Source organism: Hippocampus bargibanti, linkage group LG06, assembly GCF_051943395.1.
Source record: "Hippocampus bargibanti isolate YZ-2025 linkage group LG06, ASM5194339v1, whole genome shotgun sequence".
Classification (NCBI taxonomy): domain Eukaryota; kingdom Metazoa; phylum Chordata; class Actinopteri; order Syngnathiformes; family Syngnathidae; genus Hippocampus; species Hippocampus bargibanti.
The window spans coordinates 23297451-23318759 of record NC_142739.1 but is presented as its reverse complement, the minus strand read 5'-3'; the positions used below and the strand labels follow the sequence as shown (position 1 = coordinate 23318759).

General features: G+C 41.1%; 2 protein-coding genes across 4 annotated transcripts in view; both read right to left on the bottom strand.

Annotated features, from left to right (window-relative positions):
• Positions 1–2016, bottom strand: part of itga8 (integrin, alpha 8) — a 69940-nt gene extending 67924 nt beyond the window's left edge. Inside the window, exons 1-2 of the mRNA XM_088997957.1 lie at positions 1698–2016; positions 89–219 (exon numbers count right to left, since the gene is read on the bottom strand). Of these exons, the coding sequence (XP_088854083.1) occupies positions 89–219; positions 1698–1879 (313 nt within the window). The 5' untranslated portion in view covers positions 1880–2016. The remainder of the gene's footprint in view (positions 1–88; positions 220–1697) is intronic.
• A 3519-nt stretch (positions 2017–5535) lies between these two features.
• mindy3 (MINDY lysine 48 deubiquitinase 3) overlaps positions 5536–21309 on the bottom strand; it is a 33601-nt gene continuing 17827 nt past the window's right edge. For all 3 annotated transcript variants that reach the window (XM_088999287.1, XM_088999288.1, XM_088999289.1), the window contains 5 exons: positions 18811–18883; positions 14759–14831; positions 11012–11099; positions 9140–9211; positions 5536–6246 (listed from right to left, as the gene is read on the bottom strand). In XM_088999287.1, the coding sequence (XP_088855413.1) occupies positions 6097–6246; positions 9140–9211; positions 11012–11099; positions 14759–14831; positions 18811–18883 (456 nt within the window). In that variant the 3' untranslated portion in view covers positions 5536–6096. The remainder of the gene's footprint in view (positions 6247–9139; positions 9212–11011; positions 11100–14758; positions 14832–18810; positions 18884–21309) is intronic.

Here is a 21309-nt window from a genome sequence, read left to right as displayed (position 1 = left end):
TGTACAATCTTTTTCCCGCGTACGATTCGTTGAATCAAATATAGTGATATGGATTTCACTTCAGAACAAAATAAATGAGGGAACTCACTGGAATTGTCAAAGGGAATTTGTCTGCAGCTGTCATGGGAGCCCGGCCAAGGGCAGTAGTAGACGGACCCGGCTTCCACAATGCCAGGCTGGGAGGTGTTGGCCTTGGGAGCGCCGACCAGCACGCTGAACCTGGGACACCAAATCAAGAAGGTAAGAAAAGGAAATACATGGGACAAAAGATTTGATTCCGTAATAACTCTTCCATCTGTCACATTACAATCTACTATCGCGTATTTCTAGACGATTGCTGGTTATGCACTCGGAGTCCATTAATGAACTAATAAGGAATCGGATTATTTGGTATGTGTTTTTGATCACAAGGGATCATTTAGAGGCCATATATACGTATACAGTGATACCTCGGCTTACGAACGCTTTAGCTCGCGAACTTTTCGCCTTACGAACATTAAATTCGCAAGAATATAATCTTGGCATACGAACTAGTTTTTGGCGGACGAACCAAACCACACAGCGCCACGGTGGCTGGTGGACTAGTTTTTGGCGGATGAACACCAAACCACACGGTCGAACCGCACCACGGTGGCTGGCGGACTAGTTTTCCACACACCCTTCCTTAGAGTGCAGACGTGGTTTGTTATCGAGTGGAGTACTTTTGATATTATGGGACCAAAAAAGACCCCGCAACAGGCAAGTGTTAAGCCGAAGATGAGACAAAAGTAAATTACGGTCAAGCAGAAGAAATAGATTATTGAAAAACACGAACGAGGGAGGTGTGCGTTTGTGTGACTTAGCGTCGCAGTACCAGTACGCTAAGTCGATCATTGCTCCATGTGGCTAAGGGTGTTTCTGTGTTTTCTAAGCAATGGTCTCAGGCAATAGAACAAGTTGAAAAACGTCTGTTGATTTGGATTAACGAAAAGCTGCTAGCAGGGGACATTGTGAGTGAGGGTATTATCTCAGAGAAAGCACGGCAACTTCACTCGGATATCATCAAGAGGCAACTGCATCAATGACCATCACGAAGGTAAATAAAACGACTTTATTATACAGTACAGTTAATTTAATTACAATGTAATAGCACATTTATTATACATAAAACAAGGTATATTTTGTGTAGTTTTAAGGCTTATTTAGTAGAAAAGTATGTTTTATAGGGACCTGGGAACAAATTAGTCTCATTTTTAATGGTTTCTTATGGGAAATAAATGTTCGGCAGAAGAACCTTTCGCCTTACAAACACTTTGTGGGAAGCAATTAAGTTCATAAACTGAGGTATCACAGACAGACAGACAGAAAGATAGAAAATGGAAGACAACATGATAAACTTGAAAGAGGAAATTTATCTATCAAAATATGATGCTTGCGTATCAAATATTACATGAAAAAAAACCATCTCGTATACTGTATTAAATGCCCATTTAATGAGATCTAAAAAAAGATGGTTAGCTCATTTAAACACATTGCTTAAAAAAAAATCCATAAATAACCGTCAATATGATGCCATGCAACTTCAAAACCAATCTAATAGTAAAATCAGTACTATAATAAGATTACGGTAATTTTATTGCATTTCCTGAATTGAATCAACGACTTTGTGTAATTAAGCAAGCCAACAAAATATTGCGGTTAACAAAGTTGCCACTCACCTGTTGCTGTCGGCGCTAGCTTGGTAAAAGTCAACAGAATAACCAAAATAACTCCCACTGGGTCCGCGGTACACCGTAGGATGCTGTGCGTAAAGATTGAAGCTCCAAAGCCCAATTGGCGCGCAGAAGAGGAGGAAGAGTAACGGGAGGGTGAACGCTCCCATGTGCCGTGAGCGCTCCATCTTGCCGCTATCCACCCCCCCTGGTTCAAACAACGATGCGAGGCAAGCGGATGGAGGTCCCACCGGGTCGGTTTAAGTGCCGGGCGGCCGTAGTCCGTCTGGATCAGCGCACTCCTCCCCCGGATATTGTTCTTCTAAGCCCCTTGAAGGCAGCAGCAGGTCTAGTGCTTGGGAACCTCCACAATACGACACAGTCCCACCCCCGCCCCCTTGCTCGAAACTTTTACCACCCCTTCTCACACACGAGCGCGGTCTTTCGAGCAGGATAAGAGCATAAGTGAGTCATTTTACCCATTTTGAATCAACCCCGGTAAAATAATAATAATAATAATAATAATAATAATAATAATAATAATAATAATAATAATAATAATAATAATAATATATAGTTTTGGAAGGTATTAGTTACACTTAGACAAACTAATGCGGTGCTTCCAAAATGGTGCGTTGACAGAACAAATGTGCAGTGGGAAAAATGAGTATTCATTATTATTAACTTAGTCTGACACAGCAATTTTTAAGCAAAAGAAAACAACTTTGTTCATCTATTCATGCGACTATCATATCATGATAAACAGTGCAGTTCAACGCTCTGCCACTGGGTGGCAGAAAATACAATTGAATATTGTAATTCATACGAGACAATACTGTATCTAAAAATTGCTTCTTGCAACTGTAGCAGAGGTGTGTTCAATAAATCAGATTTCACACAATTTGGCAAATCCGGATGAAATCGAGACAACATGAGCATTATTTCGTGTCCATTTGTTTTTGTTTTTTTTTGTGGTGTGTTGCACAAAATGCAGTGGTGGGCCGTCAGGGCCTGCAAGGCCTTCTCTGCTGGCCTAAAAATATCTGAATCACAGACTAAACTGAATTATATTTTTTCCATGAATTCTTCTTAAATAATTCCAAATAGTCTTTCAGCTTCCTTTTCCGTTGTGCTGCTTCCAGTTGTGTTTTCGTATTTCTGTCTGTCTATCTATTGCAAGCTATTTGCTATCTATTAGCTATTCACTATCTAGCTGGCTGGCTATATAGCTAAGTATCTGTTGGCTATCAATTGGCTAGCTAGCTAGCTTTCTATCTATTTGAGTTACTTCTAGGTTGAGTGAACGCTGGCGCGTGTGGCTTCCACTGCTCACCCGCAGAAAAACTTATCCTGTGACTCTAAAGCAGGGGTGTCAAAGCCATTTTTTGCCGCGGGCCACATTGTAGTTATGGTTTCCTCTCGAGGGCCGTTATGAATTTGGGGAACCCATTAGAATGTTTAAATCCCTTTAAATATTACTTATAGAGCACACAGCAAATTAATGAATAACTCGTTTTCAAATCTGAAGTCAAGAATAATAACTTTTATAGTGGTTGACATCCAAAAATATGAAATTTTGGCTCAGATTTTAGCAATCATCATGGAATTTAACAAGTTTGATTTGCTTTCGCGGGCCGAAAAAAATGATGTGGCGGGCCGGATTTGGCCCGCGGGCCTTGACTTTGACACCTGCGCTCTAAAGTGACCTTGAGTGTTTTGCAAGGCACTTATAAATGAAATGTATTATTATTAAGCATTTAAAAATCTATCAGAATCATCTTTATTTATTTATCTTTATTTTAATAAAAATCGGCTAATCACATGATTGGCTCGTCACTAGCCAATCATATTATCACTAGCCGCTAGTGATAATAGCATTCTGGCCACTAGTGGACGTGTAGTAATATCACACCACACTCGCAGCTGATTGATTCATACATAGCACTATTGAAGGCCGAAGAATGACATGCACGGCCCGAAATGTCAACTGTAAGATACGTGCCTTGGGCAAGTGTACCTAACGCTGTGCCCATTAAGTTTGCAACATATTGAAGGATTTGGCTGTACCACGAAATGCCAAGCCTCGTGTATTAAAACATATCCAGAGAGATGATTACAACAAACTGAGAGAAAAAAACACATTGGACAGACTATTTTTCTTAACTAAGCTTTACAGGCGCATTCAAAACAAAATGAACTCCAGTGGCAGTCTGACAGTGCAGTGCAAAGATAAATGAAACAGCATTAGTGTCCGTCAAGAAAAAAATAAATAAATAAAACAAAACCTTGAGCCGTCAAACCGAGGTGCTTGTAACACCTGCCATATCTCACTTCCTGACCCCTTTTGCCCTCATCATTTAATTGCACATTTCACCTTGTCTTCAAGTAGCTTTTATGCAAGACGTACGGATGTAAATGGTCTGCTCTATGTCTTCATGTAAATCCAGCATGAAAAGGATGCATGAGAAAGTTCTAGAAAGGTCACAGGGAGGTATAAGTCAGTGTCTGATCTGATCTAGCAACGACGAGGCATTAAGGTTATCAGTGTTTGACTTAGTGTGTGAGGGGAGAGCAGCATGAATTGCGCAGCAGGTCAGAAGCGCCGTGGAGGGGAGAGTAAATCGAGCACTTGAAACTCTTGAATTTACTCCACCATATACCGTCTTTTCCAGTGTATAAGTCACGCCTAAAAGCCTTAGTTATCTTCAAAAGATGACCCTGCGTCATATAGGCAGGTGCACCATATATGTGAAGTAATATTGAGACACAACAGGTCTCATAACTACTGTCTCTACTGGAGCACCTTATAATGTGGTGTGCCTGATATCTGAAAAACTTATATGTATTTATATATTATATTTGGAAAACCTTTTTCATTCATTAAAGGTGTGCCTTATACTCCGGAAAGCCTTATGTATGGAAAGTTTGATAATGCATAATTTGTTGGGGGTGTACCTTATAGTCCGGTGTGCCTTATATATGGAAAATGTTTGATAGTACACCATTATTGGGGGGTGCGCATTATAGTTCGCTGCACCTTATACATGGAAAATGTCTGAACATACACCATTCATTGGGGGTGCGCCTTATACATGGAAAAAGTTTGAAAATATACCATTCATTGGGGGTGCGCCTTATACTCCGGTGCACCTTATATATGGAAAAGGTTTGATAATAAACCATTCGCTGAGGGTGCATTTTTTTACTCTGGTGCGCCTTATATCTGGAAAATGTTTCAAAATTCACCATTCATTTGGGGTGCGCCTTATACATTGAAACAATTTAAAAATACAAAATTCATTGGGGGTGCGCCTTATATACGGAATAAGTTTGACAATACATCATTCGTTGGGGGTGTGCCTTACACTCCAGTTCTCCTTATACACTGAAAAATACTGTAATTTATCTCACATAGTTAAACCCCACTTTTACAGTCGTTTAAACAATTTAATACATATTTAACAAGTCAGTACCCCTATTTCCTCGGTTCACACGCACCAATCATTCCTAGCATGAACTCAAAATTTGACCGGCTCATGACTTCACTTCATCACAGAGACATCTACTAAGAACCTGAGTACCTAAATGGGTTCGAAATAGACCGTGTGCGGCACAAGACAAATATTCATTTCGGTTTACTAAGTGAGAACACACCATCTCCCACCATTTTATTATCAGACATTCAACTCACCATCTTGCAGACGGAGTGAAAAATGACTTGTGAGCCACCGTAGAGTGCAAACATGTGCCGGGTGTTAGCGATGAAGGGATGCAGATGGGCTTAGAAACTTGACGTTTCCTGATGTCGGGTTCGTGGATGACTACACATTTAAACAACAAGCGAAAGATGCCAAATAAAGTGTTTATTCCACAATCTGAACCAGTGAGCGTGTTAATAAATACAACTTTTCAATGCGCTGCATGAGGTACATTGTCGTACATGTTCTTGAAGACATTGAAGAAGTCTTGACGGCTGGTAGTGTGCCTCCGTTGGTCCTAACATTGTAAACGTTTTAGCAGTGAGAGTGAACGTCTGAGTGTTCTCACGTGGAAGGCTTTGGTCGGTTCCGTCGAACAGTCGTGGAGTTGTCAGGAACAACTCTTTAAGAATATACGCTGCGGTGTGTGACATAATGTCCTTCAAAATGATAAACATCCTGTGTGACGAATGGCAAAGCGTGCTTTACAGACAATAGTATCGTTTCAAGGTGAGTTGAACTTTGACTGAAATAAAAATGAATATCAGGCATATACAGTTGCAGGAGTCTTTTTAGGTGTATTTGTGAAGTTTTCATTCATAATGTTGCGTGGATGGTCCTGGTCTCTACAGAGTCGTGTGTGTGTGAGTGTGTGTATGTGAAAAATGGGAGGCAGTAGTAGTGGTCCGTTGTACGAACAAACCAGACTAGTTGAGTGACGGCGATCGCTCGGTGGTCCACAGCAGTTCGATGTAGGGCCACTTGGTCTGGAGGCAGCGCTTAACTGGAGTGTCATCAGTCCGTACCATGGGGTCTTCAAACCCGAGCGCCAAAGCGGTCCCTTCCACGTACTCTACCTGAAGCACATCAGTATGCCAGTCCACATTTACTCACATAATCTAATATGTGGGTTGATACAGGGAGTACTTTTTTTAAAATGGGCTTTTGCAGTACCTAGACAAGACTAAATGTATCCTATTTTCCGGTGTCTAAGGCGCACCCAAAAGCCTTTATTTTCTTCAAAAGATGACCCTGTGCCTTATACACCCGTGCGCCTTATATGGGATGTAATATTGAGTCACAACAGGTCTTGTCAGCAGCCACCGACTTCATTTACCCATGAAGAAGTACTGTATTTTTTGGTGCATCAGGCACACGCAAAAACCTTAATTTTCTTAAAAATATGACCCTGTGCCTTATATGTGAAGTAATATTGAGCTATACATATTGAATATTAGGCGGCCCGGTAGTCGAGTGGTTAGCACACCGGCTTCACAGTGCAGAGGTCGCCGGTTCGCGTCCCGGTCCGGCCTCCCTGTGTGGAGTTTGCATGTTCTCCCCGGACCCGCGTGGGTTTTCTCCGGGTCCTCCGGTTTCCTCCCACACTCCAAAAACATGCATGGCAGGCAGATTGACCACTCCAAATTGTCCCTAGGTGTGAGTGTGAGAGTGACTGTTGTACGTCTTTGTGTGCCCTGCGATTGGCTGGCAACCAATTCAGGGTGTCCCCCGCCTCGTGCCCGAAGACAGCTGAGATAGGCTCCAGCAACCCACGCGACCCTAATGAGGAATAAGCGGTACGGAAAATGAGATGAGAGATGAGATATTGAATATTGAACTACTGTCAGCAGCCACCGACTCAATTTCCGGCTCATAGAAGAAGTAGTGCATAACGCCAACCTCTACTGTAGCGCCTTATAATGTGGTGTGCCTTATATTCGGAAAACTTTGATATATTTTTATAATCAATGTGGAAAACATTTTAAATTCATTGATGGTGCACCTTATACTCCGGTGCGCCTTATATATGGGAAAAGTTTGGAAATACACCATATATCACGAGCTAACTAGCTAGCTACCTAGCTAGCTATCAAGTTGCTATCTAGCTGGCATTTGGGATGCGCCTTATACTCAGATGTGCCTTATACACCGGAAAATACGTTACATTTCCATAGATTCAACTGCTTATGACAGCTCCGAAAGTATTTATTTTAACATATTAACACTCCCCGCAGCTGGTACATAAGTGTGTGTCTGCCCATGTGGGTGTGTCGAGTCTAAAATAGCATCAACACTCTGCATTTCAGCCCAAACCACTTTAGGAGAAGTGGCTCGATTGCGATTGATGCCACCGCTGTCCATCGCTTGGGGTCCGAAAACAAATTAAATGATGTGATCTTGTTTCCCTATGGGACTATCGTTGTGTTTTGGTGTGTGCTGCACCAAGGTCACTGTTTTATTTGGAACATTTTATTTGTATGCCTTGTGCAAGAAAGGTATCTATATTGATTTATAAAATGTGAGAGACCATATCACACAAGGAAAAACTGCATGTGTGCTACTGTAGAGGCTAAGACTGTAAGCTCCCAGTCATACAGGAGTGGGCCATCGATGAAAAGGTTTCTTCAGCCGTCATCTGTACTTCTTTGAAGGTGTCGGACGTTTCGCTTCTCATTCGAGGAGCTTCGTCAGCGAACTAAAATTTGCTGGCGTTATATATATCCCTAATGTCCAGAGGTGGCGGTGTCAAACATCTGCATTGATAGGTCCCTGCTCTCAGGTTGGGAGGAGCCGTGGACGATTGCCTGAGGTACTAATTACGTCTTTTGTTCTGACTCATTATGGTCTGTGACTGGCCCTGATTGCCCTATTCGCCCTGGTATCATCTCATCAGCATGACTAAGCCTCCGTGGTAACGATCTAAGAATTATGTTGAATTCAACCGTAGAGCAGGGACCTATCTAAGCAGAGTTCTGGCACCGCCACCTCTGGACATTAGGGATACATATATAAGGCCAGAGCTTCCAGCAAATTTTAGTTCGCTGACGAAGCTCCTTGGATGAAAAGCGAAACGTCCGACACCTTCAATGAAGGACAGATGATGGCTGGATAAACCTTTTCATCAATTTAGAGGTTGAGGTTACTGACTACTACTATACTGGGGGAAATAGAGTCAGTGGCTGCTGACAGTAGTTGTAGACAGTGAAACCTGTGGTGGCTCAATATTACTTCGCATATGGCGCACGGGCGTATAAGGGTCATCTTTGGAAGAAAATGAAGGCTTTTGGGGGCGCCTTATACCGCGGAAAATACAGTACATGGTGGGATAAATGCAAGAGTTTCAAATGCCCGATTTGCTCGCCCTTTTGCGGCGCTTCTGAGCTGTTGCACAATTCATGCTGCTATAACATTACATCTAAGGCGCACCCGCATATAATGCGCAGGGTCATATTTTGAAGAAAATGAAGGCTTTTTGGTGCGCCTTATACACCGGAAAATACGCTAATTGCCACTGCAATCTGTGAGGCGCATTGGCCCGCATATATGCAGATGTGTCTACTTGTGATCCACGTCCCAACAGCTTCAGGTTAGTGTACGGGAGAAAAAAAAAAACTAAAACAAAACCAAAAAAAGGGCCAATTTTAGCTGACAGCTGCAGAAAGTGATATTCCTGACGACCAGGCTGATCTGCAAGCACTACACATGCTGACAGCCATCCGTCGTGCAAAACGTGTCTGTCGATGAGCATATGGCACAGCCGTGCTGTTGACACTCATGTTTTTGTGCTAATGAGGAAAAGCTATGCTTTTTTTTTGGGCTAACTGAACAAGATATGACGATCGCAATGGCTACTGTTTATCCTGGAAGGGGCAGGATACCCCGGTGTATGTGTGTTTTGGTGTGCATGAATAATGACATGAATAAAAAGAGGCAACGTGCGGATATAAGAAGGCGAAATGACTGTCTTACCCTCTCGTTGTGGTTAGACTGTTTGAGTCCATTGTAGTGATAGATGGGAAACGAGTCCGGGATTCCTGAATCCTGGAACACAAATCGGGGAAACAGAGTGAAAAACATGCTGGCGAGACTCTCTAGCCAGAACGTAATGATAGAACTGGAGGTTAAGACCAAGAAGTGGAACTTTTTTTTGGACTGCAAAACCTGGCAGCAAACTCACAATCCTGCCTGTTACATTCAAGCATGTTTTGAATGAGCTAAAGTTAAGTGCAACTCCAATTACCACCTAACAGCCAAAACTAAGAAGACAATAAATGATACGTGTGCGGACTTTGGCTCAAAAGGTGCAGCATGCTAATAGGTTGTCGGAGCTAGCGTCCAATTTCTCATGTTTGTATGTCTCGGTATGAAATCCAAACCATTGAGCCAATCCCACGTGTGTCTGAATGCGTGTGTGTCCACTTGGCTAATGGCGGCATAATTTCTTTGCAGCTCTGCGTTGTTCCTCTGGTAGGTCCCTAAAGCCCTGATCACTTTAACACAGTTCCCCCTATCTCTGCCTCACACACAAAAAAAAGGTTTAAACACTCTTCAGCGAGCAGCGTCATGTGATTGTGAACAACACGCATAGATTTCACATGAGACACCGCAAGAATGTTTTGGCGCTAAAGCCTTTGATTAGCTAGAACAGCACTTGGCCACATATATCGATGCTAATGTGAAGGTGACCTCAATTTGATCTTTTTTTTGGGTTTGTTTTTGTTTTTAACTCATTCACTGCCAGACGATGTAAAAATGTGTCCACTCCAGTACCAGGGTTTTTGTCATTTTCACTCAAATTGCAGAAGCCACAGAATATTGCATTTTAGGACCATATAAATATTCAATTCAGCGTAAAAACCCTTAGATTCTCTTCTTTCGTCAGAAAAAAAGAGTTAATTCCTAAATTCTACAGGTCTGGAGTTATCTGAGCTTGAAATGGGGGCGGCTGTATAGTGGAAAAATGTGTCCACTCCAGTGCCAGGGTGTTTGTCATTTCCACTCAAATTGCAGGACCCACAGAATAATAATAATAATAATAATAATACAGTTTACAGTCACAGTATATTCTTTCTGAAGGTGAGCAGTGGCAGCCACACGGTTTTTGGCTTATAAATCAGTTCTTCAATGAGATGGATACAACACCGCGGATTTCTTTGCACAGGAGGAAATTATTGTGATGGATTGGCCTGGGAATTCACCGGACTTGAACACGATTGAGAATTTATGGTCAATATTGAGTTTTAGGACTACATAAATATTCAATTCAGTGTAAAAAAACATAGATTATCTTCTTTCATGAGAACAAAAAGTTAATTCCTAAATTGTATAGGTCTGGAGTTATCTGAGCTTGAAATGGAGGCGGCTATACAGTGCAAAAACGTGTCCACTCCAGTGCCAGGGTTTTGGGCATTTTCACTCAAATTGCAGGACCCATTGAATATTGAGTTGTAGGACGACATAAACATTCCATTCAGCGTAATAAACCTTCAATTCTCTGCTTTCATCAGAAAAATAGAGTTAATTCCTAAGTTATATGCATCTGGAGTTATCTGAGCTTGAAAATGGGGAGGGAGTACAAAATACAATATAATACATATTGCTTATAAAGTTTATTTCGAGCTTACTGTACAAAAGATAAATGCTGCCCCCTCACGGAAGAGAAAAACATTGCCAGAGGTCTGACCAACGCTTTACCGGCACCCCCCCCCCCGCTAGAAAAATCTGAACCATAACAAATTCAGGAATGGCGCTTTACGTCATGCTTCTAAATACATTTGGAAATGGCAGTGAATTAGTTAAATTGCATCAACAAATGAAGAGTCCATATTTTTGTACACATACCTGATCAGGAAAGAATTCCAAAAGGAACGGGCCTAGTAGAATTATGCCCAAGTTCTCTGGATCCAGCTTATTCTTCACTAGACTGACACTGGGGGGTAAAAAGGGATGGGGGGGGGGGGGTAGCGGAAAAAGAAAAATACTTGTTTGTTAAGAATAAAGGGTAAACATCACGTCAGTGCCAAGCCAAGCCATGTTTTGGTGAGCGCCTATGTGTGTTTTTTTTTTTTACCAAGACTGTGTAGCGCAACTAAATATACCACTTTTCAGACATTCCTGTGAATTAGATCAGGGTTTTTATTATTACCGTGCGGATGAAAAAAAAAACTTCTGTTCGATTGCCCTTTTAAGGCAGCAAAAGAGAGAGGAGTGTGAAGCGCGGTGGTAAACACGACACATTGGTTTTAAAAGCAAACTGGATGTGATACGATGACGCATGGAATTCTCTCCGTGGACCAGGCGGGAGATTTTCTTTTATCCATCCTTGAGCATGGTGCGATGGTGCGCAAAAGAGGATTGTGTAATAAGTTTATTTTTTGATATACTTGGGTTCATCTATTTGCTATCTATTAGCTATCTATTTGCTACCTATTAGCTAACTGGCCGGCTAACTTGCTATTTGGCTGGCTATCTATTAGTTATATAGCTACTTGTCCAGCTGTCTATCTATTGGCTATCTATTAGCTAGCTAGCTTTGTACGTATTTACTTCCGGGTTGAGTGAACGCTGGCGCATGCGGCTGCCGTTGCTCACCCACAGAAAAACTTCTCCTGTGACTGAAACCTTGACCTTGAGAGTTTTGAAAGGCGCTTATAAATGAAATGTATTGTTATAATTATAAAAACAATCAGCTGATGTTTTATCCGGAAGTGGTCTAGGATTTAAAGTCATGCGTCAATCGGTTTTCGACCCCGACACTGGGTGTCTTTCATCTGGCGACGGTCAGAAGGAGTCACGCTCATTTCAACAGAATATTTGCATGGCTGGTTTGAAAGTGCGGTTTTGATTATATGAGCGTCTTTTTGTTAATATTTGAGACTACAACAAAACAGAACATTCAGCCATATAGTTGCTTGTAAAATAAGATATTACACAGAAAGTGCGACCATTCAAAACTTGCATTCAATGACGTTAATGAAACAATCTTGGGCTCGTTTTGAAGAAAACGTCCATTGTTGCAATGGCAACATATAATTAGGGTTGAGAATTGTGTGGAACCGGGACTAAATTTTGGGCGCTAAATTCCAATGTCTAATGAGTCAGCTGGAAGTCAACTCAGGACGGATAAGAACTGTGTGCTCAACATTACCCAATAATGACAAATTTGCAGTATACGCTTAGCTTTAGCATTTAGCACAAGAAATGGCACTGTGACTCAAAAATACAATTAACTTTGCAACTCTAAAGAGTGGAAAACATTCCATAATGAAGGTCGGAATTCACTCTTAGTTTAAAATGACATTTAGTACACAGGTGTTAAAGTCAAGGCCCGGGGGCCAAATCTGGCCCACCACATCATTTTATTTGGCCCGCGAAGGCAAATCAAGCATGTCAATTTCCATGATGGTAGCTATAGTCTGAACAAACATTTTAAATTGTTGTACATTACTGGTGTCGAACGTGAAGGCCCGGTGGGCAAATGTGGCCCACCACATCATTTTATTCGGTCCGTGAAAGAAAATCAAGCATGTCAAGTGCCACCATAATGCTTAAAATTCTTGTATGTAACAGGTGTCAAAGTGAAGGCCTGGGGGCCAAATCTGGCCCACAACATCATTTTATTCGGCCCGCGAAGGCAATTCCAGTTTGTGAATTTCCATGATGCTTTGTAAAGTCCGAACCAAAATTTCAAATAGTCATTTGTAAACCACAATTAGTAATTATTCTTGATTTATTCAGATTTGAAAACTAGTTATTCATTATTTTTTTGTGTTTTCTGTATGTAATATGTGGAGGGGATGACAGTGTAATGGCTTCCCCAAATTGGCTAATGGCTTCTTGAAATTCAATACGTCGTTGCAGAGGAAACCATAACTACAAGATGGCCCACGGCATAAAAATGAGTTTGACACCCCTGACTTAGAGCAATAATACCATATATGGTATCTTAAAGGACAACCGACGTCACTTTTTTGTTTCCTAACTGACATCAGAAAAACGTTTTATAGCATCTAAAATACCCAAAACACGCAATATGATATTTTTAGTCAAAAGCAAACCACCATTAAAAATGACAAAGTGTCTAAAAAGTACTTCAATTTGAAACCGGAACCATGTTCGTGGTGTCATGGCAAGACAAGGTCTTGCCTTGCTTGAGAATCAAAACAATGGCTTCAGATTCGGAGAATATGCTTTCTTGTTACTCATTCAGTTCTGAATATGATTCAAATAGTACTGAAGAGGAAAGCATACATGTTTGCAATCGATTATAATTTATTCCATGTCATTTTGAGGGGGGAAATGTAGCACCGAATGTGTGTCATCTGCGTGGGGAAATGTAGACAAGGAGCAGAAGAGGGCGACAAAGCTCTGTGGAAACGGGCTGATTAATTCCTTACAATTTTTGTCAGTGAATACCAAATAGATGCTCGGTGCCACACACAAGGATTCACCATCGCGTTATTTATGTGTTTCCTTCTAATTTCGCCATCAACACGGATCAAGTTTTCAGACCAAACAAAGTATTGCAAAATGCATTGAAGTGATGCAAGGTATGTCCTTTCTCGCTGAGGGGCGTTCCTTCAGTGACGTAGGGTGAGGACTCGTCACCAACTCAAAAACAATACTTCCGGAATATTCAGCGTGAGTCTTAAAACGTAAAATATAGATATATGCGGTGGAATCTTTGTAAAATACATTCAGTAGAAGTCATTTGAAGCCATTTTACAAATTATGGACACAACTTGTCCGGAGACGTCGGTTGTCCTTTAAACCAAGTAAAAAAAAGTTAGCGCATTAAAGGTTGATTTTCACTTGAAGGAACACGTCGTACAAACCAACCAAAATGAACCTAAGACCCAAAACAGAAATGTGTTTAAGAGACTGAATAAAAGCGATTAACATTCAACACTAAGCCATGAACACATTACTTTTTATGGCTGAGCATATCTACCAGTCGATCACAAGTGTCCAGGAAGTGACCGTCGCAGGAAATAATAAAACAATAGAGACGTCGTGAGGCGTATGAAAACAACTGCATGTCCTCGTTCGTCTGGCAATAAAAGTACGAAGTGGGTTGTTTTCAGACCTGGCGCCACCATCTCGCTGAATATTATTCAATATGGTGGATTTGGGGCTGCTACACTTGTGTTGTGTGTGGTAAGCAGAGAGGAACAAGTACCCCCCATGGTGTGCTGTGTTATATTGTGATGTGTTGGCCATCTGGGGCTCTGCAAAGCACATCAATAGTCCAAGCAATCGACTCTACCCGTCCTCCAAGTATAAGCGCTTCACACTCCTCGATGGGAAACGTACTACTGTTTGAAGCAATGCTTTGAAGAGTTTCCTCTCTCGAACAGGCTTTCTTCCTGTCGTTAATGTTCCCTTTTAGCCTTGGATTCGGACATTTTTTTGCGCTTTCATAGTGAGTCACCTCTAACGGTACTTTATAGAAGCCCGGTAGTGAAACGTGAGCTGGGCCGTTGACCCCAGCCTGGCCGTGACTTTGGAGTGGCAACTTTAGAAGAGCTACAGGTGCCACATAGACACACACACAAACAGGGTGCCGCAAGGAGACATGCTAGTACTTACTACTCTGGCTCTGAGACAAGGTCAAGGGCTTTCATCACTTCCTGTAACAGAGAGTCTGGGATGAAGCCGTTATCTGGAGGGAGACACACAAAGAGGGATGGAACACAATGGTGGTTGAAAAAAAAGGAGACCTTCACCTATACTGCACACACACATATTAAATGAGAATTACTGTATTTTCCGGTGTATAAGGTGCACCGGACTATAAGGTGCACCCCCAATGTATGGTGCATTTTCAAACTTTTTTCATGTTTAAGGTGCATCGGACTATAAGGCGCACCCCCAACGAATGGTGTATTTTCAAACCTTTTCCATATATAAGGCGCACCCCAATGAATGATGTATTTTCAAACTTTCCCCATATGTAAGGCCCACCCTAATGAATGGAATACAGGTATTTTCAAACCTTTTCCATATTTAAGGCTGACCGGTCTATAAGGCACACCCCCAATGAATGGTGTACTTTAAAACTTTTCCCATATATAAGGCGCACCCCAATGAATTTATGTACAGTAAAGTCTCGTTATATCGATATTCAAGGGAGTCCAAAAAAATATCGATATAACCGGGACTATCGATATATCCGACCCTGTTTGCATGTAATTTTCTCCGTGCGTGCATACAAATAGTATCGATATAACCGGGACTATCGATATATCCGATATCGATATAACGAGACTTTACTGTATTTTCAAACGTTCCCCATATATAAGGCCCACCGTAATGAATGGAGTACAGGTATTTTCAAACCTTTTCCATATTTAAGGCAGACCGGTCTATAAGGCACACCCCCAATGAATGGTGTATTTTAAAACTTTTCCCATATATAAGGCGCACCCCCAATGAATGGTGTTTTTTCAAACTTTTCCATATATAAGGCTTACCGGACTATAAGGCGCACCCCCAATGAATGGTGTATTTTCAAATTCCTTCTATATATAAGGAGCACTGGATTATAAGGCACACCCCAAATGAATGGTGTATTAACAAGCCTTTTCCATGTATAAGGCACACCGGACTATACGGCACACCCCCAATGAATGGTATATCAACTAACTTTTTCCATATATAAGGTGCACCGGATTATAAGGCGTACTCCCAACGAATGGTATATTTTCAAACTTTCTTCATATGTAAGCTGCTCCGGACTATATGGCGCACCTTCAATGAAGGACGTTTCAAAAAGTTTTCCATATACTGTATAAGGCGCACCACATTATAAGTCGCTACAGTAGAGGCTGGGGTTACCCTTTATATATCCTTACTATTTATTCGACAGTGGGAAATGGAGTCGGTGGCTGCGGACAGTCGTTGTAAGACCTGTTGTGGCTCAATATTAATTCACATATAAGTTACACCGAAATAACTTGTGATGCGAGTCAAAACAACCATGCACATATTTATACACCTTGCCCTTTCTCTCTGACCTACATTCCATCGACATGATGATCACTTTACCTGCGAGGAAACACTTTAAACGCTAACATGTGCTTTTGAAGGTCTGAATTTAGAATGTGACTCATTCAAACATGAAGGTGTGAGCCAATGTGGGCTTTTGTTTAGATGCATGCTGTTTGCTCTGACTGCTTCCCTCAAACAACCCAGACGTGTAGTCTGCAAACAATATTAGTTAAGCGACCGACAAAGACAGTGGGTGAATACGTTCTCATATCTGTTGGAGGGGGTAATGCATGTCCCTCCCGCACCCCCCTAACACTCCCTTTCACACCACATGGAGCCGCGCTGACTTGGGCAGATTTCCAGCACATTAACGCAGCACTCAACCGTGCTGAAGCTTGGCTAAGGATGTGCGGCCCGCATATATGTATAATGTATATGATGATGCACAGTACATCTTCTTGCATGCGTGCAATTTGCGACCGCCTAAATCGGACACAGACTCAAGATGAAGGCCAATGAGAGGATGCGATTGGTATCTGTAATCATGTTTATGTTTGAGTAGCTGAGGTGTGCGGGAGGTATACATAATTGACTGAATGCATTGTAAGAAATCAGTGTAGTACACTTATGCCATGGCAAGTAAATTATAATAGACAGAACGCTATGTAAATGACATCATGGACGGGCATGGTTTAACCGTAGTAAGGCTTGACAGAATAAGAAAAACATGTCAGACATTGTTTAGAACATTGGAAATATGAGGGACCCCATAAGAACATGACAGGGTTGAAGGAAACGTCCTGGCATCTGCAGTAGACCCCGCCTTTGAGCCTTCAGGATTCAATAACCCCTTGCCCCCAAGGCATGACGTTTTTTTTTTTGTGAGACCATGAGAACCCTTGGCAAGATTTCAAAAGAGAGAGGGAAAAAAACGAGAATGTTTCAGGCTAACTGGCCTGTCGTGACTGGTGTCAATATACTATCAACACAGAATTAGTACTTTATTTTCTGCACGAAAAGCCGCACCTTCAATGAATGGTGTATTTTGAAACATCTTCCAGAAATAAAACGCACCGGATTATAAAGTGCACATTTATCTTCATCTTTTGAAGAAAATTAAGGCTTTAGGGTGTGTCTTATAGTGCGTACAATACCGTAGTTGAAAATGTGATTGGATTCAATGGCGACACAAAGTTTAAGCACATTTTTTGTTATTTTGTGTTATGCTGTACAGCATACCTACTGTACACCTACTGTACTGTACAACTGTAACGGTCCTCCGTTTGACTACATTGATTAACTCATTCACTGCCAGTCACAAATTTATTCAGGAATTGAAAATATGACATAGAGCGCCATTCCCGAATTTGCTTTTGTTTTTTCATGCTTGGGTGTTGATAAAGCGCTGGCCCCGGAAATATTTTTTCTTTTCCACAAGAGGGCAGCATTTCCCTTTTTTCCATGTTAGCGCTTTTTCCAGCTTCAGCTGTTGTTAAAGCGCGATATAAACCAAAATACATATTTTGGACAGCCACCCTCATTTCAAGCTCATATAAATCCAGACCCATATAATTTAGGAATTTCCTTTTTTTCCTGATGAAAAAAGAGAGTGTAAGGTTTCTAACGCTATATGGAATCCTAAAACCCAATATTTTGTTTTGTTTGTTTTACAGTTTTTTATGAAACATGTTTGCACAGTTACAGTATACATCACAGTCTGACATTATTATGCTTAGAATATATAGTTTTTTATCTTTTCATCCCCAGACCCCCCTTTCAAATTGCTGCTGTGGACTGCAAATTTCCCCATTGTAGGACTGATTCGGATTCTGGTTGAGACATCAACCAGATGTCTACCCTACTCCACTAGTGTCAAACTCGAGGCCCGGGGGCCAAATCTGACCCACCACATCATTTTATTTGGCCCGCAAAAGAACATCAAACTTGTAATATTTCATGATGCTTACTCAAGTCTGAACCAAAATTTAAAATTGTCGTATGTAAACCACAATAACATTGATTATTTTTGACTTTGAATTTGAAGACTAGTTATTCATTTATTTGTTGTGTGATCTGTATGTAATATGTGGAGGGGATTAAGCATTCTAATGGCTTCCCCAAATTCATAACGCCCCCCCCCTGAGAGGAAACCGTAATTACAATGTGGCCCCTGCCAAAAAAATGACTTTGACACTCTCGCCCTACTCCCTCATGTGCTAATCAACACGCATATAATTTGGGGTTCCAGACACATCTTACATGAGCAGTTCGCAACCTTTTACCAAAGGCCTGCAGACCGCACTACTGTATTACACAGCAAACACTCTTTCCAAACCCATTTGGTGTATTGTTATTATTGCATCACTTTATTTGTCCTTTCCCCCAGTAACCTGGAAGCGACGAAAAAGAAAAGAGCGTAATGGTTGACTCAGCTGTAAGAGGAGTTGAGCTCACCAACCAACTCTAAACAACAACAATGGAGATGAGAGAGAAACGTCGTTCTGGTTGTTAAAGAGCAAAAATATTGAAAAAAAAGCCCAGCCTAGAAGAAGCAAAGGGGAGGCCGGTTATACTTGACCGGCGTTGATTATAGCGCATCTCCTCACACTGTGTGTGATGCGTGTAATAAATACGTTGCAGGAATTGATTACCTTCGGGATCAAATGACTGGAAGACCCTCCTTGCCTGCTCTGATGGACATTCTGGACCAACCAGGGTCATCTCCTATAGGCAAGAAGACACAAATACTGTAATATGGCCAATATGTATTGTATTATATTGTAATATTAAAGACTGTACTGAACAAGAAATATTTTGTCATGTAGCAGGCTCAGATTCGAGCCAAGCAAGCAGACACATAAAATGTTGAGTGTCTGGCGAATGAACAACCTGTAGAAACAGCTGTGCGTGAATGTGTGTATATGTAAACTGTGTGTGTGTGTGTGTGTGTGTGTGTGTGTGTGTGTGTGTGTGTGTGTGTGTGTGTGTGTGTGTGTGTGTGTGCGTGTGTGTGTGTGCGTGTGCGTGAGCGAGCTACGGCTGTGCAAGGGGCCAGTGTAATCACTGGAGTCTGCCAAGCTATTAAGTGATTTTCTGATAAAGTCTGCCGACTTGTTTTTACTGCAAACACACAATCAGGTAATCAAGTCCTACACATAAACATGATTCATGAGAAACTCTGCACTTTGATTGTTGGTGAATTTCACCCCCGATAAGATTAGCAATAAGCAAATAGCGAACTGTCATTTTTGGATATTCATTCATTTTGATAGGGTTCTTTTTGGGATATTAAATGTAGAGCGCTGGAATCCCGACTTAAACTCCTACTTTCTGATGTTTGCAAGCATGGATATCAGATAGCGAGAAAGAACACACGATTGTTGATTGTTTTTATTCTGACGCAATAAAAGAGAACCCAATAAATCACTTGAGAGGAAGGAATGGTTTTAAATACCAGACAGTTTTTGGATTAATGCCATAAGAATGTTTAGTTTCCAACATGACACTGAACAAAAAATAAATAAATAATAATAAAAAAACAAATCAACCCCCCCCCCCCCTAAAAAAAATTCATAAAATACATAAGACCGAAGCTTTCAAAACATAGGCACGGGTGCACTATGTTGACAGACAAAAGCACACAAATCAATCGTAATATTTTCAATGAACCTGATTTTAATTCCAAATTAATTCACATTATTCTACTGAAAGGTTTTGAATTTCTGTAAAATGTACAACATTTTGGTACTGATAAATAAATCACTAAATGATTTGTGTCCTGAATATATGAAAGCAATAAACAATAAATCCAGTAATGTCGTGAAGATCTGCAGACTTGGGTTTAATTAGTAGGGCCCAGAGTTGAAAGCAAACACGGTGAAGCGTTTTTTTTTTTTTTTTGCTGCTATGCTGTACACAAATGTAATATGCTGCTAACAGAAGTCAGTCCTGACTGTATTTGCTTTCCGGGTTAAAAACATGTTGCTTGTCTTTCACATGCATTTTAGAAACCTACTTTTATTTTAACATGACTTAACATTGATGAGAAGGTTTCTTCAGCCGTCATCTGTAATTCTTTGAAGGTGTCGGACGTTTCGCTTCTTATCCAAGAGGCTTCGTCAGCGAACGATTTTTTTTTAAATACATACTGGTACTGGAGTAGACACATTTTTGCATGTCTGGGAGTGAATGAGTTAATGAATCTATTATTGTTTTTTTTTTATCTTCGCAATACTGTTGAATATTGACATATGGCAAACAAGGCAATGGGGCAAGAAAGCCAAAATATCAAGTAGCTTGAATAATCATTTAGGTAACTGCCATTCAAGAATGTTAATAAAAGAACTGTCATGTGCTGTCTCCGTGACAAATGCAGACATTTACTTGGCACCTCTGTACTAGCCAAGTCGTATATTTCTGATGACAAACACTTCATGAACACACAACGCTGTTGCAGGGCAAATGAGGTCTGGTCATCTCATTTATACTTGTCCTTTATTAAAGCTGGATCCAGGAAAGCTGTTGAGGTTTGACTGTCCACTTATTGCAGCGTGCAGCGTTCACTCGGGAGGATGAACGAGCAAAGATGACTCCCAGCTGCTTTGGCTTCACTTATAAAGAAAACAGACCCGTCGACACGGTGATCTGTCACACATACTATACCCTGCCCTGATTTGTTAACATTGTCGGCTTCATAAATCTGCTGGTCGATTTGTCATTCCCGAAAAAGTGTCTGTCCCACAAGGAATATAAAAGGTAACCTATCACCACAAGAAAAGTCATTTTTTATTGTTCGAAAAGTCACTGGTTGAACACTGGAATTTAGCTCTTGTCAAACGGACTAAGTTGATAAACCGTAAACCTCATCAGTAAACGTTTAAGACAATTTGTGCCTTTGCAAGACCCAGAGGTGCAATGAGCATAAAACAAAGTTCATCGTGTATTCCGGGACGTTGCCTACCACACAAAAAGAAATACTGAACACATGTTCATCAGCAGTACAGTCAAAACTGGATTTTCAAACGTCTCGGTTCTTGACCAATCATCGCTTATCTCCGGTAGAATCTTATGTCATAGTTAAAAAAACTTTAAATTCATTTCCATATTTCCCATTGTATTTTCCAATGTATAAGGCACAACCCCATCGAATG